The 18,719-nt window shown below is 46.5% G+C and overlaps 1 protein-coding gene across 1 annotated transcript in view; it reads left to right on the plus strand.

Moving 5' to 3' along the window:
• FAT2 (FAT atypical cadherin 2) overlaps positions 1-18,719 on the plus strand; it is an 84,398-nt gene that overhangs the window by 21,624 nt on the left and 44,055 nt on the right. Inside the window, exons 2-9 of the mRNA XM_043464912.1 lie at positions 429-3,696; positions 5,112-5,426; positions 9,523-9,581; positions 11,075-11,386; positions 12,351-12,561; positions 14,134-14,273; positions 14,919-15,200; positions 16,264-16,474. Of these exons, the coding sequence (XP_043320847.1) occupies positions 450-3,696; positions 5,112-5,426; positions 9,523-9,581; positions 11,075-11,386; positions 12,351-12,561; positions 14,134-14,273; positions 14,919-15,200; positions 16,264-16,474 (4,777 nt within the window). The 5' untranslated portion in view covers positions 429-449. The remainder of the gene's footprint in view (positions 1-428; positions 3,697-5,111; positions 5,427-9,522; positions 9,582-11,074; positions 11,387-12,350; positions 12,562-14,133; positions 14,274-14,918; positions 15,201-16,263; positions 16,475-18,719) is intronic.

Genomic DNA, 18,719 nt, shown 5'->3' on the forward strand with positions numbered 1-18,719 from the left:
GTGGACCACAGGCTGTTTGCCAGCATCCTCATCCTCTATCTGCTAAATGCCGACAGCACCTCCTGCACAAGCTGGAATAGCCAAAGACACGTTCGTGCGTGCTACATTGCTCTGGTCGTGTCCGACTCTTTGTGACCCTATGGTCTGTAGCCCACCAGGCTCCTCTGTCAATGGGATTCTCCAGGCAAGAACAAGACTGGGTTGCCAGGCCCTTCTCCAGGGGATCTTCCATACCCAGGGATCAAACCTGCGTCTCTTAAGTCTCTTGCATTGGCAGGTGCGTTCTTTACCATGAGCGCCACCTGGGAAGGAAAAAATAACTTCAGATGTTGCCAAATGTCCTCTGAGGGGCAAAACCACCCCAGTTAAGAGCCACAGCAGTAGGAACCATTTCTTTCCTAACTCATACCCTTTCTTTTTCTACCCAGGCTTTCGGGAGGTTTTCCATCATGATTATTGCCTCGCTGGGGTTGGCCATTCTCTTGCTCCACTGTACAACATGTGAGAACCCCCTCATCTCCTCAGCCTGGCACTTCACATACCCCCTATATAATGGGACCATCTATGAAAACTCTGCTCCCAAGACCTATGTGGAAAGCTCTGAGAAAATGGGCATCTACCTCACAGACCCCCAGTGGGCAGTGAGGTACCGGATTATCTCTGGAGACGTGGCCAATGTGTTTAAAACAGAGGAGTACGTGGTGGGCAACTTCTGCTTTCTGAGAATAAGGACAAAGAGCAGCAACACAGCCCTTCTGAACAGGGAGGTGAGAGACAGCTACACCCTCATCATCCAAGCCACGGAGAAGACCCTGGAGTTAGAAGCACTGGCCCGCGTGGTGGTCCGCATCCTGGACCAGAATGACCTGAAACCCCTCTTCTCCCCGCCTTCATACCGAGTCACCATCTCTGAAGACATGCCCCTCAAGAGCCCCATCTGCAAGGTGAGCGCCACCGATGCAGACCTGGGCCAGAACGCCGAGTTCTATTATGCTTTTAACACAAGGTCGGAGATGTTCGCCATCCACCCCACCAGCGGGGTGGTCACCTTGGCTGGGAAGCTCAACGTCACCTGGAGAGGGAAGCATGAGCTCCAGGTACTGGCTGTGGACCGCATGAGGAAGATCTCGGAGGGCAATGGATTTGGCAACTTGGCTGCTCTCATCATCCACGTAGAACCTGCCCTCAGGAAGCCCCCAGCCATTTCCTCGGTGGTCTTGGCTGCACCGGACCGCCGTGAGGATGCCACCTACGCCACTGTCATGGTAGATGCAAACAGCTCAGGGGTGGACGTGGACTCACTGGAAATTGTTGGTGGTGACCCTGGAAAGAACTTTAAAGCCATCAAGTCTTATGCCCGGAGCAGTGAATTCAGCGTGGTTTCCGTCAAAGACATCAACTGGATGGAACACCCTCATGGATTCAACCTCAGCCTGCAGGCCAGGGCTGGGAGCAGACCTTCCTTTTATTCCCAGATCAGGGGCTTTCACCTACCCGCTTCCAAACTGACTTCCCTCAAATTTGAGAAGGCCACATACAGAGTGCAGCTTAGTGAGTTTTCCCCCACTGGCAGCCGCGTGGTGATGGTGAAAGTAACCCCAGCCTTCCCCAACCTGAAGTATGTTCTAAAGCCATCCTCAGAGAGTGCAGCATTTAAATTGAATGCCCGCACAGGGCTGATCACCACCACGAAGCTCATGGACTTCCATGACCAAGCCCAGTACCAGCTACACATCAGAACCTCACCGGGCCTGGCCTCCACCACTGTGGTCATTGACATTATGGACTGTAACAATCATGCCCCAGTATTCAACAGGTCCTCCTACGATGGCACTTTTGATGAGAACATCCCTCCAGGCACCAGTGTTCTGACTGTTACTGCCACAGACCAGGATCATGGAGAGAATGGATATATCACCTACTCCATCACCCATCCAAATGCTGTCCCCTTTTCTATTGACCCTTACCTGGGGATCATCTCCACCTCCAAACCCATGGACTATGAGCTCATGAATAGAATTTACACGTTCCGGGTACGGGCATCAGATTGGGGATCCCCATTTCGCCAGGAAAAAGAAGTGTCTGTTTCTCTTAGGCTCAAGAACCTGAATGACAACAAGCCTATGTTTGAGGAAGTTAATTGCACTGGGTCTATCCACGAAAACTGGCCAGTAGGAAAATCCATAATGACTGTGTCAGCTATAGATGTGGATGAGCTTCTGAACTTAAAATACGAGTTTGTATCAGGCAATGAACTCGAGTATTTTGATCTAAATCATTTCTCTGGTGTGATATCCCTCAAACGCTCTTTTAGGAACCATACTACTGGTCAACCCATCAACTATTCCCTGAAAATTACAGCTTCAGATGGGAAAAATTATGCCTCCCCCATGACTTTGAATGTTACTGTAGTGAAGGACCCTCATTTTGAGGTCCCTGTAAAGTGTGAGAAGACAGGGGTACTGACACATTTCACAAAGACCATCTTGCACTCTGTTGGGCTTCAGAATCAGGAGTCCGAAGATGAGGATTTCACTTCCTTAAGTGCATATCAGATCAATCATCATACCCCTCAGTTTGAGGACCACTTTCCACAGTCCATTGACATCCTTGAGAGTGCTCCTCTCAACACACCTCTAGCCCATCTGGCAGCCACTGACCCTGATGCTGGCTTTAATGGAAAACTGGTCTATGTGATTGCAGATGGCAATGAAGACGGTTGCTTTGACATTGAGCTAGAAACAGGGCTTCTCACTGTAGCTTCCCCCTTAGACTATGAAGCCATCAGTTTCTACATCCTCAATGTAACAGTATATGACCTGGGCACTCCCCAGAAGTCCTCCTGGAAGCTGCTGACAGTGAATGTGGAAGACTGGAATGACAATGCGCCCAGATTTCCTCCTGGTGGGTACCAGGTAACAATCTCAGAAGACACAGAAGTTGGAACCACTGTTGCAGAGCTGAAAGCAAGAGATGTTGACTCAGAGGACAATGGGAGGGTTCGATATGTGCTGTTAAGCCCCACAGAGAAGTTCTCCCTCCATCCTCTCACCGGAGAAATGGTTGTCACAGGACACCTGGATCGGGAATCAGAACCTCAGTATATACTCAAGGTGGAGGCCAGGGACCAGCCCAGAAAGGGTCACCAGCTTTTCTCTGTCACTGACCTGATAATCACACTGGAAGATGTCAATGACAACGCCCCTCAGTGCATCACAGAACACCGCAGGCTTAAGGTCCCAGAGGACCTACCCCCAGGGACTATTCTAACTTTTCTGGATGCCTCTGATCCTGACCTGGGCCCTGCGGGAGAAGTACAGTATGTCCTGTTGGATGATGCCCACAGGACCTTTCATGTGAACCCGATGACCGGGGCCCTCAGTCTGGAGAAAGAGCTGGACTTTGAGAGGAGGGCTGGGTATAACTTGAGCCTGTGGGTCAGCGATAGTGGGAAGCCCCTGGCCCGCAGGACCCTCTGCCACGTGGAGGTGATCGTCCTGGATGTGAATGAGAATCTCCACCCTCCCCACTTTGCCTCCTTTGTGCACCAGGGCCAGGTGCAGGAGAACAGCCCCTCAGGAACCTCGGTGATGGTAGTGGCCGCTCACGACGATGACACTGGCTTGGACGGGGAGATTCAGTACTTCCTGAGAGCTGGCACCAGCCTTGCCACCTTCAGCATCAACCAAGACACAGGTACTGGGAGTGGGGAGGGACGGGAGGGCCAGGTGCTGGGAGAGGATGGGGCTGAGGGATATCAGGGGCTGTTTTGAGAGAAGTCAGGCTGTAAGCTAAAAGGAGCAATAAATAGGGCCACTCCTTCCTGTCCCTCTTATTTTATTTTCATTTTTTATTTTTTTAATTATTTTGGCTACACCACATGACTTTTTGGATCTCAGTCCCCTGACTAGGGATGAGACTCGTGTGCTTGGCAGTGAAACTACATAGCCCTAACCACTGGACCACCTGGAAATTTCCTCGCTCTTTTTTAATGGCTGCATTTGTTCATATACTTTTACTCGTATGCATGAGTCTCTATAGGAAAAACTCTTAAAAAATGCAGTTCTTGGGTCAAAGGATAATACACATTTTCAATGTTAATGTATCTTTCCAAGTTGTCCTCCAAAAGGTGGCATCAATGTATTTATTCCTTTGAAGCTCCATAGAAAATAAGTGCAATTCAGCAAACACTGGGCACCCTCCACTTGTGAGGCTCTGAAATAGGTAACTTAGGGAAGATCCCAGGTGAATAAAAGTAGGTTATTCACCTTGAGAAGTTTACAACCTGATGGATGATTTCTCTCCAGGGTAAAGGGGAGGGTGATGAAAGAGAGTTAGATTGACAGTCAGTTCTAGACTCAGCTCTGCTGCTTACTTGCTACATGATCTTGGTCAAGTCATGCTCTTTTTATGGGCCTTAGTTTCCCCATCTGTCAAAGGAGTAAGGTTCCTTCGGCTCTGAGATGCTATGGCTGTGAACCTGGGCCTTGCCCTCTCACCCAGGTCTTATGAGTTGAGTATGCCCCATGAGGACTTAGGGCACAAACCTCTTTTGCTCACTCTTGGACTCTTGACTTCTGGAACAGTGTTGGCCCACAATAAGTAATCTGTAGAATGAGTGAACTAATGAATGAAGCTAAGTCTCTAAAATCGTGAAGACGATGGAGAGAGGAACAGCAATTTATTCGTCAAATCCCTCACCCTTGAATTAGTATCTATAAGGACTTGAAGTTTGAAGGAACCACTGTAAGGACCAAAGTATGGAAATCCCACCTAGAGAATGTGAAATAAATAAATTGAACTTGGGTTGAAGTAGTCAGAAGAAAGTAGGTCAACTACCATGGCCTTCTGGAAACCCTGCGTGTGCCTATATGCCCGAGTTATGAACCTGTCTTAGCAGAGAAAAGCTCTAAGAGGTTCTTCAATAAGGATACGAGCTCTCCTGTGTTTAACTCAGCAGCTCCCATGCTGTATAGGCCACAGTTTCCCTTCTCGTGAAACACTTGTTAATATCTTTTCCATGGTATGGTTTCAGGACTGTTAGGTAAAGTGATCTCTAGAGCTACTTTGAGCTCTGAAATACTTTGGGTTTGGTGATCACCTCTCCCCAGGAATGATTCAGACTCTGGCACCCCTGGACCGAGAATTTACATCCTGTTACTGGCTGACGGTACTGGCAGTAGACAGGGGTTCCGTCCCTCTCTCGTCTGTAACTGAAGTCTACATCGAGGTTTTGGATGTCAATGACAACCCACCCCAGATGTCCAGACCTGTGTTCTACCCCTCCGTCCCAGAGGATGCACCCCTGCACACTTCTGTGCTTCAGTTGGATGCCTGGGACCCGGACTCCAGCTCCAAAGGGAAACTGACCTTCAATATCACCAGTGGGAACCATATGGGATTCTTTGTTCTTCATCCTCTCACAGGTAAGGACCTCCGAAACCTGGGTGAGTAGGATTCTCTACAGCAATGCTTCTCAAAGTATGATCTGAAGATCGGCATCATGAGTGCCGCATATGAACCTGCTAGTAGGTCAAGTTCTCAGATTCTACCTTAGACCTACTGAATCAGAAATCTGTTTTTTAGTAAGACATCCAGAGGATTTTGATGTGTGCTGTGTCTGAGAATTGCATTTCATCAAAGTCCATCTCTATGGGAGAATAAGAAGATGTCAGTTTTCTTTCCTTAGGGCCTAGGGAAGCTAAGCAGGTTCCCCATGTTGTCAAGTTGGGACTATTTCAACCCTGCAAGTGTTCCCAACATGACCATTCCCCAGAATCACAAGCCACAGGCTGAGTCGCTTAACTCTAGTTTCAAACTGATCTCAAGCCTGCACATGGAGTGGTGGTGATAGAGATCCACTTCAGAGGAGTCAACAATCTCACAAAGATCTATCCTCAGTCCAAGGCCATCTAAGATGGTTCAGAGGAATCTAGAGGTCAACAATTTGCAGCATGAACCAGATATAGTCCACAACAGTGTTCTGTTTGGCCTGCACAAGCTTTAAACAGCAATTTTCAAGTTGTTGCCAACATTTAAAAATGAACAAAGCTCAAAAATAGTCCCAGACTTCTGTAACTAGAAGACCTAGCCATATGCCAACTGCACATCCCACAGGGTCACAGCTGCCTGAGCCAACAGCAGCTCCCCGTGTAGGGCAGGCGTGCCCTCTCTCCTCACAGTCCCCTCACTCCCGCCTCTTCCTGAATTTATGCTGCCTGCCTGGCTCCCAGAAGAATGACAGTCAGTTCCCATGGCTGCAGGTACAGCTCCAAGGCCATGTGTCCCTCTGGATCACGAACGACAATGCTATTGCAGAGAATGAGGACATTTTTGCCTTCCAATCCAACTTCCCATTTTCCAGCCCCAACTACTGACTCTTGTCCTTGAAGGACAGAAGTCTAGCAAGATTGGAAAAAGGGGAGGGGAGAGAGCCAGCAGCATCTTCCTTCATGATCCTTAAGGCAAAAGGGAGTCAGGAAGAGCGATGGGCCTGGGGGTCCTGAGGCAGACAGTGGGTGGGGGACACAGTGCCTCTTTGCCCTGTGACATCTGTTTGGCACCTTTGACCTCAGGGAGTGGATTAGTCTTCCTGGAAGGAGGATGCTTTTTCCAAGCTGGCTCTCTGCCTGGGCCCACTCAGTCCCTCCCTTTTTGGAAGAGGGAAGACATCTCTCACCTAAGGTAATAGGTTCCCTACTTTTCCCAAATCCCTGCTGTGTTTACTGTCAACAGTTCCCTGACACCAGGTCTGGCAAAATGCCTCAAAGGGCAGAGATGCTTAGTCTTCCTTCAGTCGAGAAGAAATTCTTATCAGCACGAACATTTAAAAATGAAATAATAAATCCAGCAATGACCGCTCCTCCCCACCCCCGCCTACCTTTCTTATCCCTGAGATTGCCCTACTTCCATACATGGATCCCTTGGCTGGTTTCCCTATGCCCTTAAGATAAAGCCAAGCCCTGCCATGTCCCATGAACTTGCCTCTCTCACCCCATCATTCCCTGATTCCAACTACGTGGCCTGCCTCAGTCCACGCACGCCCTCTCCTGGCACAGGGCCTTTGCACATACTTTTCCTTCTGCCAGGGGTCTCCTCTCCTTTTTCAAGCTAACTCCTGCTTTTCTTTCATATCTTAGCCCTGCTGTTCTTTTCTTAAAGAAGTTTTCTTGACACTATAATACATCTCCTAGCAGTGTCTACTTTTAAAAACTATGCTATCACATAGAACATTATATTCATCTGTGTGATTATTCCATTAATTATCCATGTACTTCACTAGACTTCAACAAGCTTTCCTTAAAAGGAACTTTGGTTGTTTTTTGAAAACTATAATATCGAGGCCTGGCACAGAGTAGAACCTCAACAAATAATGAGGAAATGAATGAACGAATCTCTGCCAGCATCCACAATCATTGGTTAAGCCCAAGATTCATTTATTCTGCAAATGTTTGAAGGTGTCTGTCCTTATAAGGCATTTAAGTTAAGTGCTGTGGAGAGGGGAAGAAGAATAAGACACAGTTTCAGCCCTTGAGGAACCCAATCCATGAGGAGTATAAAAATTTGGATATAAAAAGAGCTGTAGGAACGGTGTAAAGAGTACAACATTGTAGAAGATGAGTAGATGCGAGGCTGTGACTTTAGAGGAGAGAGGAAGCTGCTCAGTGTAGTGGACCAGCAATGACTTCATGGGACAGCAGGCAGCTGTGCTGAGCTGAAGGACGGGGAAGATTCTGACAGGCAGCAGGCTGGGTGGGCACTTGGCTAAAAATGGTGACAGAAGCAACAGCCAGGAGAAGACCCAGGACTTGCTGAAGACAGAGCAAGTAGGTCCATTTTCTCTTTCTGTTTTTAAAAACTCTTTTCTTCTTTTTTTACATTTTTTAATGGTGAAATAATCATAGACTTACAGGAGAGCTGCAAAGAGAGTTCTCAGACACCGGTCACTCAGCTTCCCCTAATGTTAGCACAGTGTATGCATCAACACTAAGAATTAATACTGGTGCAAGGGAATTCAGGAGATTATAGACTTCATTCAGATTTCCCCAGTTTTCTCTGCTAACAGCCTTACTTCCATCCAGGACTTCATACCAACCTCAGAGAGGGGGATGTGGAAGAACACAGGGGCAATGGTCCAGGGGGTCCGGCAACAATTCCAGGGACACCGGCCCTGAGAAGGTGGGGGAGAAGGTCACGGGAGAGGCAGTGGTGAGAGAAAGGAAAGAGAGAAAAGAAAAACTAGAGACAGAAAAACAGTGACTGAGTTTCCCAGACACACAGATGGGGGGGTGGGGGGGGAGAGGAATCCCTGGGAAGGCAAGAGAGGAGGAGGATGGACAGGGATAAATAGAGAGGGGAGAGGGGCTGAAGAGGGAGCAGGAGCAGGAGGAGGGCAGGACCGAGCTGGAAGGAAGGCTCTCCGCCAAGCCCTCTCATCCCGCATTCTTCCTGGGGGTCCCCCGGATGCCGGGCCATCCCCGGCAGGTTCCTCAGCTTGGGGACAAGCTGGCTGGGGCAACCTGAAACAATATTCACTCTGTCCCAGAGGAACGTCTTCCTTCCTGGTTGTGGGGCTTTCCAACAACCTTCTAGGACCTCTCCCATGGCTGCCTTCAGTGAGGGAAGAAAGAGCCAGAATGACACAAAGCAGAGACGTGCCCCCAACAGAGGTCACTCCTCACATCCGTACTGGAGACCCCACCCCAACACCAGATCCCCCTTTCCCCTCAGGAAGCCCCCATCCCCACACTTCATTCCATTACTCTATCATTTAATTGCCTGAACAAGATCAAGAAACTTACAGAAAGCTTTTAGAACACCCACAACCCCCTACCAATAGCTCTGCCTTCATTGAAAAGGGACCCGCCTACCCAGCTAGGACCTCTCAAGTCTATGGGCTCAGGTGCCCCTCTGGTCTCCCAACAATCTTGAGCTTGACTTGTCTGATGCAGGCAGAGAACTGGCTCCTTTACACCATTATGGCCTCAATTTATAGCCACAGTGCCTAGAAAATGAAAACCAGAATTACAGATCACTAAGTTCACCTTCCGAAATTTACAGAAGTGCTGGGAGGAGCCCAGAGCAGCCCTCCTCTGGCTCATCTGTGCCAGCTGGGCATGGGAAGAGCCCATTCTAGGTGCCAGGTGAGCGAGAGAATTAGAACAAAGGAGTAAAATGGCACCCCTTTGTGATTTCTCGAGAACTAAAGGCAGTGACTGTGATCCCCATTATAACTCCTGATGAGTTGCCCTTTCACTCAACAGTATCCTGGGCTCAGCACCCTCCTCATGGTGAAAGCAGGAAGTAGGTGGGAACCCCTGCTGATACTATCACCTCTGCTGTCCTCTCTCTACCTCTCCTCCCCTTCTCTCTCTCCAGATTTCCATTTCCTCTTTATGTTCTTGCTCTCCCAAGACCAAAAGAATTCTGATCTAGGCTTTGAATATAGGCGTTGAATTTATCCCAGTAAAATGGCCCTGGGAGCCCTTTGCTCCAGTCTCCCCCCAACCATCTCTCCTCCAGGTCTCCTGGCCACTGCCCGGCAGCTGGACCGAGAAAACAAGGATGAACACATCCTGGAGGTGAGTGATGCTGCTGAACCCATTCACCACATTAGAAAACCTCCTGCAGGAGGCCAGGCTGGAGCCAAGCCAGGCCTTGGGGCCACATGCACGTCTCCAGGCAGTAGCTGAGGAGGGTTCTGACTCGGGGAGAAGTTGCTACTTAAGCTGAGCAGGAAGCACTGATCAATTAGTAATGCCTGCAGGGAGTGCAGGAAAACGGAGCAGTACACACGGGTTATGTATTTGTCCAGTATGCTTTCTGGCCCATCCCCATGCTCTAGAGTCACCCAAGGTCAAACACTAGGTCAGTAGCAGAGCCAGGATGAAAACCCAGACCTTTGTCCTCTAGGCCCAGGCTTTTTCTGTGCATGTGTGCTCAGTCACTCAGTTGGGTCTGACTCTTTGTGACCCCCATGGACTCTAGTCCACCAGGCTCCTCTGTCCCTAGGATTTTCCAGGCAAGAATACTGGAGTGGGTTGCCACTCTCTTCTTCAGGGGATCTTCTCCACCAAGAATCAAACATGCATCTTCTGCACTGCAGTTGTATTTTCTACCACTCAGCCACCTGGGCAGTTGTGCTCTTTCTAGGATGTCTCTAAAATAAGCATCCCTGGTGACCATTCCAATGAGAGGCGTCAGTCTTGACCCAGAGGGGCTTAAATCAGAAGTACTCTAGCAATCTTGTCCTGTGTTATCCACAACTGATGAACATGCATCTCCGCTAGTCTTAAAGGCATCAGCTGGGAGGGACACATATTCCTCAGCAGAACTGAAATCAGTGTTGCCTTCTATGATCACAGGCTCTGAACATTCCCTTTGCATAAAACAGGCATCACTAGTAAGCAGCAGCTCAATGGCCTTCTAGGCACTGAGGCATTACAGTTCAGTAGAGACATTTGTCTTTAAATAGCAAAAATCTTTTTAAAATTCAGAAGCATTTTGAGTTGAAATGTCCTATCTATACTGATGCATGCAATAATTTGCTGGCACATGGAACAGTGCCTGGTCCTGAAATTGTTTTCGTGCCTTTATTCTGTCTCCGGATCTCATCTCATACACTGGGTCACATGCCTGACTCCAAAGGTACCACCCACGCCTCCATAAAAGCCTCCTCGTTTGTTTTTTTCTAATCTCCCGTAGCTTAAGGAAAGTGAGAACAAAGCTTATGAAAATTACAAGCAAATAGAATGTCAAAAGTCTCAGAGAAATGGCCCATGGGCCTCCCGAGTAAAGAGCCCCAGCTTTTGTTACAGCCTTTGTGGCTTTGTCTTCTTCCAGTTCTTTCTGGTTTCTTTCTCTGTTCTTGCTGGCTTTTCTGTGGGTGTGGTTGCCAGAGAGCTGGGTTCCAAGAAGATGAGGTTACGATAATAAAAATCACGAGCATATACCAAAGAACAGACGGATTGGTATTTCCAGGCTTTTGAAAGCAGGGGCAGAGGAAGAGCTGTGGTGGGTGGCGATACTAGTCATGGCCTTGCGCCTGTCAACTCACGCTGGATCCTCTCCCCAGGTGACTGTGCTGGACAACGGGGAGCCCTCCCTCCGGTCCACCTCCAGGGTGGTGGTACGCATCGTGGACGTCAATGACAACCCCCCTGTCTTCTCCCACAAGCTCTTCAATGTCCGCCTTCCAGAGAGGCTGAACCCAGGGACCTCCGGGCCTGTGTACAGGCTGGTGGCTTCAGATCTGGATGAGGGTCTCAATGGCAGGGTCACCTACAGTATCGAGGAGAGTGATGAGGCAGGCTTCAGTATCGACCCAGTCACAGGCGTGGTATCAGCAAGCAGCACCTTCACAGCTGGAGAGTATAACATTCTCACGGTGAGGGGCTGGTGGGAATGGGGTGCACACCTGCTCAGGGATGGATCTTCTCTGAGGATACAAAACTGGGGAGACAGCCTTCAGGTGTGATGGAGGAAGTCCTCCCCTCCGTGGCTTTCTCCCAAAAAGAAGCCAAAAGATCAAAATTCTGGGCCTTTCTCTTTGAAGGCAATAAGGTCCTTGCCTGGGAAATGTACTCTCTTCTTAAAGATTTTTGTTGAGAGGGGCAGAGGCATTGAAATCAAGATAAACCTGGGTTCCATTCTTAGCACTGACATTTTTACACCTGTGTGGGCTTGGACAAGTCATTATACCTGGGAGCCTTTGTTCCATCATCTGTAAAATGGAGATGAGAACATTCTCCTTCTGGAAGCCAATATGGTAAGTGGCTTGGGCCTGGGCTCTCATGTTGGTAGCCTAAATCCCAGGCTCAATGCTGGCCAGGCAGACAAGACACCCCTGGCAGAAGAATTCCCAATGCAGAGCCCTGGGTTCCTCCTGCAAAAAGTAGCTGATGATGGTTCCTCTCTGTGGGCAGTCATGAGGAGTGAATTAGATATTGCACATATTGCTCTTACAGTAGGACCTAATGATAGGGAGAGCTCAATAAATTCTAGTTTATTGGGTTGATTGTTGTGGGGAAGGGTAAAGAGCCCATGTATGGAAAGTCTTAGGAATGAGCATGCAAAGCCTTCAGTTAACAGTGGCTTTGATTCATCTTTCACTACCCGTAAGGTTCTGGAGCATAGTCCTATGTTCTGTTCACTACTGTGCTTGCTGAAGCTGACTTGCTGCCTGTTTACAGTAAGCTCCTAACTGGGTTGAATGGATGAACTAGCGGATGAAAGACAAGTTCAGTCCATCACAGGAAACCCTGTCTCTTGGCCTGGCCACCTGGGTCTTCTTGCTTCTTGGCTCCAACTCTACAGGCAAAGCCTCAACTTGAATTCTGGCCTCTTTTCAGGTCAAGGCAACAGATGGCGGGCAGCCACCGCTCTCAGCCAGCGTCCGGCTACACATCGAGTGGATCCCCAAGCCCCGGCCCTCCTCCATCCCACTGGCCTTTGACGAATCCCACTACAGCTTTACCATCATGGAGACAGACCCCGTGAATCACATGGTGGGGGTCATCAGTGTTGAGGGCCGACCTGGTCTCTTCTGGTTCAGCATCTCAGGTAAGGGCCCCAGGAGGGCCAGTCCCTCCCATCCTGAGCCCTAGTCCTCGGGGCACAATCCTTCTGAGCCCTCTCAAGGTCATGTTCCCTGGCATCCTCTGTCTTGGCTGTGAGTGGTAATTGCCTCTTCCCTGTTTCTCTGGGGCAGTGGGTTGTCAGGACACTGCTTCTTCCAAGCTTTCCTTTATACCATCTATGATCTCAGGAATTCACTGGTAACCCCAGCCAGAACTGGATGGGGTCTCAGTTATCCCAAGTTCCTGGGAGACCTAAGACAGGTCCAGAGAGTGGCCAGAGAGACCCAGAGGAGAAAACACAAGTTTTATTCTTCCTCTTCTGCCTCACTATGAGCATCATTGCAGAGCTGACTTCACTGACCACAAACTCGAGACCAGCTGCACCCTGGGGCTATGCTTAACGTTCTGGTCCCAGGTTCCATCCTCAAGATCAGAGAAAGGGTGCATTCTTGTGGTAGGAGACACTTGGGTCCAAGCTCTCACAGCCTCCTCTGAAATTTCTTTCTGTTTCTAAATCAACATTTTGTCAGAACATATCCGGTTTGGGAGTGGTTCACAGATCCCTTTGGGAATCTGATGAATGTTTAGGCTGTCTTTTTAGAAGGATACTTGTGACCTGTGTGCATGTGCGTGCACACACACACACACACAAATTTGCATACAAATTGGGAGGGGGGGATTTATAGATTCTCTGAAACCCAGCCAGGGACTCCAGGTCAAGAATGTCTAATCTAAGAGCTTCAGTACCACCTGAAGTCTTGTCACAGAGACTCCCACAGAGACTTCAGAGGTTGGATACCAAACCTGTCTCAAGCTTTTTAATCTCCTAGATTTACTTCCACTGCTAATTCACTGTTCTTTATAAGCATTTGACATTTTTTCTTTTGTACAGAATTAACATATGCACTCTATAGAACATTTGGAAAGTACAAATAAGTACAGAGAGGAGAATAAAAATCACCTAATCAGCGGGAGGATAAACTCCCACTAAATAGAAGTTAATCTGCTGTTTTCATTTTGATGTTTCCCTTTGGTCATTCTGCTTTACACACCCACACACTTAGGGTTACAGGAAAATACTGTTTTATAAACTTTTAAAATATATCCTGAACATGTTTCTGTGTCACTAAACAGATTTCTACTAGCAGACATTTAAACAGCTGCATGCTACTTCTATGTTTTGGGTTCTCATAGTTTATTAATAAACAATTCCCTCTTGTCAAAGTTATTTCCATTTTTTCCCCATGTCTAGGCTTCTCTAGACCATGCAAACTACCTGAAAGCCATAACACAGAGCTCCATTACTCCTGCATGTTTTAATTCTAGTAACAGACTACATCGTAGGGCAAATTCTGGTCTTCCTCTGCGACTCCCCAGTCCTTATAAGTTTACCTTTTCCTGAATCATCACTTGGATCTTGATAATAATTTGATAATAACCCGACAGGATCAACTACCACCTTCTCTAGATCTGCCAAATCCCATAGTATTAATACTTGTGCTATTACTGCCTACCTCACTAAGGCTGTGCACGCTTTCCCCCACCCCCCTCCCAGGTGGGGACAAGGACATGGACTTTGACATTGAGAAGACGACAGGCAGCATCGTCATTGCCAGGCCTCTCGATACAAGGAGGAGGTCGAGCTATAACTTGACTGTGGAGGTGACCGATGGGTCCCAAACCATTGCCACCCAGGTGAGAAGCCTCACTGGGAGCCCTGAGTGGAGAAGAGATAGGAGGTTTCCTTGGTTGGAAGTAGCTGTGCTCACCACTATGTCACCAGCACACACTGGGGCCTCCTTGGTAGGGATGAGGACGCAGAGGGCTCTCTGTGCATGCGTGCACCTCAAAGAACACTGAATCTGGAATCAAGGTTCTGCATTCCAGTCTTATCTGATCACTCTCTACGTCTGTGATCTTGGGAGAATTCTTGTTCCCACTGTGGATCTCTGTATAATAAGGAGTTTTATCTAAATGAGCAGTTTTCAATTAAAGATAGAGCACCTAAGGGCTTCCATAGGTGTGAGGAATGGTGGGAAGTGGGGCTCTGGATTTCTATTCTGGTTTCAGCCCATTTTATTTGCTTCATGTACTGGAATTTCATCCCAAAATTTTCATCTGAAGAAAAGGCCCTTTAAGAACAATTTTGTTTTTGAAAACCACTAAACTGCCTACCACCTTAAAGTCTTGTGATTCTGAAATATGGTCATTCATTCGACAAAATTTTTATCAAGTGACTGCTGTATGCCAGGCTGAGTTGTTACGGTGGAGAAGCAGACAGACAAGGTCCCTGGCCCCCTGGAGCTTACAGTCCATCTTCTCTTTCACCCTCCTTCCTAGGTTTACATCGTCATGATTGCCAATGTTAACCACCATCGGCCCCAGTTTTTGGAGGCTCATTATGAGGTCAGAGTTCCTCAGGACACAATGCCTGGCGTGGAGCTCCTCCGAGTCCAGGCCACAGACCAAGACAAGGGCAAGGGCCTCATCTACACCATACTCGGCAGCCAAGACCCAGGAAGTGCCAGTCTCTTCCAGCTGGACCCCAGTAGTGGTGCCCTGGTAACTGTGGGGAAATTGGACCTGGGCTCGGGGCCTTCCCAGCACACACTGACAGTCATGGTGAGTTAACTGAAGACTTGGGTAAGGATGTGCTTGCATGTGGATGTGTGGGGGTGTACATGCCTGGAGGCATGCTGAGGGTTCCCTTTCCCCTACTGAGCCAGGCGTACTGATGTTTATAGTGATAATCCATGAGATGAGTTGTGACATTTCACTGCCTGCCAGAGGCACCTTCCATAATGGATGCCTGAGAGTGAGGAAAGAGATGGGATGGCTGCCAAAGAAGTTCCTGCAACTTTGGCTTTTCCTAAGCTCACTCCAAATATCCCCAACAATTCCCTCCTTGCTCCATGACTGCATTATCACATGAACTCATATAGCATCAGAGCTGGGAGGGGCCCAGAGACCATCCTACCCAGAGCAAACAGATATGTAAGGGCCTAAATGGAGGGCTTACTCTGAGGGTCATGTGCCTGCACTTTCATAACCCTGAGAGTGAGAGCCTCCTGAATTTATGCCCTCCATCCCTCATTTGTCTCACTTGAGTACCAGTCCTGGTCCTACCTATTTCTCTTATCTTACACCTGAGGCTCACAGAGGAAGTGACTTGCTCACCATCATACAGTTTTTTAGATAGAACCAGAATCACAGTCCAGCCTTTCCGACTCAAGGCTCAAGGTTCTTATATGCTACTTTATCATCCTCTGGGCACTTAAATATATATTAAAGGCCCTGAGAAGTCCTGCAGCAAAGAAAACATCAACTTGGCTTAGTTCAGTGCTCCCTAAATTTACTTGACTATAGAATTTTTTTTCCTGAATAATACACTAACATCTTGAAGAACTAATATTCTCTGAGAACAAATTTGTAAAATACTGCTCCTCTGGTTATTTCTGCCTTTCTCCTAAAGTGGAATTATCCATGAAAATAGCTCAGTCTAATAATCATGTGTTGATAAACTTATTTAAAAAGAGAAAAGAACGTAACAGAGCCAAGCTTAAAGGAATACAGAGAGTAACGACTGGGTGTATTTTTCACTGGCATTCTATTTCATTTACCTTTATCTAATTCTGCATCCTCCATTCCACTTGCTGCTCATCCCATTGCCTGCTTGGGCCCATAGGTTCGCGACCAGGAGATGCCCATCAAGAGGAACTTTGTGTGGGTGTCCATTCACGTGGAGGATGGAAACCTCCACCCTCCCCGCTTCACCCAGCTCCACTATGAGACACGTGTTTCTGACACCACAGTCCCCGGATCAGAGCTGCTCCAGGTCCGAGCCATGGATGGTGACCGGGGAGCCAATGCTGAGGTCCGCTACTCCTTCCTCAAAGGTGAGAGGTCTGACCCTGAGTGCAGGATACGAGGAGAGGGGCTTTGGCAATAAGGAAAAACACCAGGAACATGGATTTGCAAGTTATTCAAGTGTCAATTACTTGCCAAACTTTGGCAAATTATCATTCTAGAGCATTCCCTGGAACTATAATGACCTAAATTAATGTGCTTTCAAAGATGGTGAGAATGATAACAGAGGATTACTCAAGTTATGGGAGAATTTACATTGAGAATACACACACACACACACACACACACACACATATATATATATGTCTCCACCAATGATCATACATGTAAAGGGTGCTTATGAAGTCCACGAAATAATTTTTTTTTTTGGCCACACCATGTGGCATGCAGGATCTTAGTTCCCCAGCCAAGGATTGAACCAATGCCCACTAAATTGAGAGCACAGAGTCTTAACCACTGGACTGTCAGGGAAGTCCCCCATGCAACACTTTAAAAGATAGTATCTTTGTGCATGTACAATAAAAGGGACCTATAAATACTTGATAAGATATATGGCATAGTTTCAGGAGTATTTTCTTCTAAGGCCACATCATGATTTCATATCTATTTTTTTTAATCTAAAAAATGGGAATATTATCTGTGCCAGAAACTCTTTGTGAAGACTAAAAGAGAAAATGTATGTTAACACTTTGTAAATTGTAAAATATTATACAAGTGCCAGGGGTTATTACTAAGTGTTAATTATAAGTAGTTAATATGACAAAAATGATAATATCCAGTATCCAACTAATTATTAATCATAATTTGTAATGTTTGATAATTCATAATCAATAGTTAATTCATAATTAATACTTAATAACTTATTGTTATCTTTAATATGAATTAATACCTATAGGGCAAGATGCTATGGATGTTTAAAGGTGAGCATGACTTGCTCTTTGCCTTCATGGAGCATAATAATGTTCATTTACTGCTTGTCAGTGTCTTATATACTTTCAAGAACTCAGAATGTTTCACATTTCCTTTTTTTGAAGAGACAGTTGTTATACCTTGTCATATGGCAGAAGTCTATTCATCCCTGAAGAATAATAATGCAAATAATAGCCCATTAATTGCTTATTTTTGTGACTTATGAAGTATAATATATCTTTTTTCTCACTGACAGTCCCACTGATGTTGTACTAATTTTTTTAGTAAATCTAAAACATTTTTTAAATCCATGCCTCACAGCATATGGGATCTTAGTTCCCTGACCAGGGATCAAACCCAGGCGTCCTGTAGAGGAAGCTTGGAGTCTTAACAACTTGACCACCAGGGAATTCCCCCTGGTACTAATTTTATTTTACTGAGTTAGTTTTAAAATAATCTTCTGATTAAAGAAGTAACACATGGTTATTCTTTAAAACCTGAAAAAAACAAGAATCTAAGAAGAAGAAAATAACACTCAGAGGACTTCCCTAGTGGTCCAGTGGTTAAGACTCTGCACTGACTTCCATTGCAAGGGGCACAGGTTCAAATTTAAGATCCTGCATGCAGCAGTATGGTCAAAAAATAATAAAAATAACACTCGGCCATGGCTTTCATAACCCAGAGAAAATAATTTCATGTACTTCTCTCTTATATCTTTCTATGCATCTTTCTGCAGTGCTAAGATCAAAATGAATATACAATTTTCTTCCCTATTTTTCTCTCAACAGTATAATAAGAAATTATGATTATGCTTACTTGGCTACTTTTAAATTTCTGGTTACTCATTAAAACTACATTCTTTGATCAACCTCAGGATTTGTATCACAAAGGCAAGTTGGGAAATCACCTCAGTAGTCAGCTGCAGAGTGACTTTCCTTAGTGAGAGAATCAGATGGAAGGTTTTGTGGTGAAGCCTGGCTATTTATTTTGCCATTGAAATAATAAATGAACTAAGCATAGTAATAAGTAGTACTCCCCTGAGTGAAGGACTTGTACTCCTGGGCAGTGAGCAGAATTATTCAGGTGTTAGTCATGGTATTAAATAGGTAATGGTCTCATCGCAGGAAAAAAAAAAAACGTATTTGAAAAACTATATTAGGTGATGGATGTTAACTAAACATTGTGGTAGCCATTTTGCAATATATACTTAAACATAGATCAAATTATGTTATACACATTTAATGCCATGTTATATGTCAATTATTTCTTAATAAAGCTGAAAAGAAGTGCCAGTTATGCAAGCTGAATAAGTTCTGGTGATCTCTATACAGCACTGTGCTTATAGTTAACAACACTGTACTACAA

Source organism: Cervus canadensis, chromosome 4 (genome assembly GCF_019320065.1).
Source record: "Cervus canadensis isolate Bull #8, Minnesota chromosome 4, ASM1932006v1, whole genome shotgun sequence".
NCBI classification, from domain to species: Eukaryota; Metazoa; Chordata; class Mammalia; order Artiodactyla; family Cervidae; genus Cervus; species Cervus canadensis.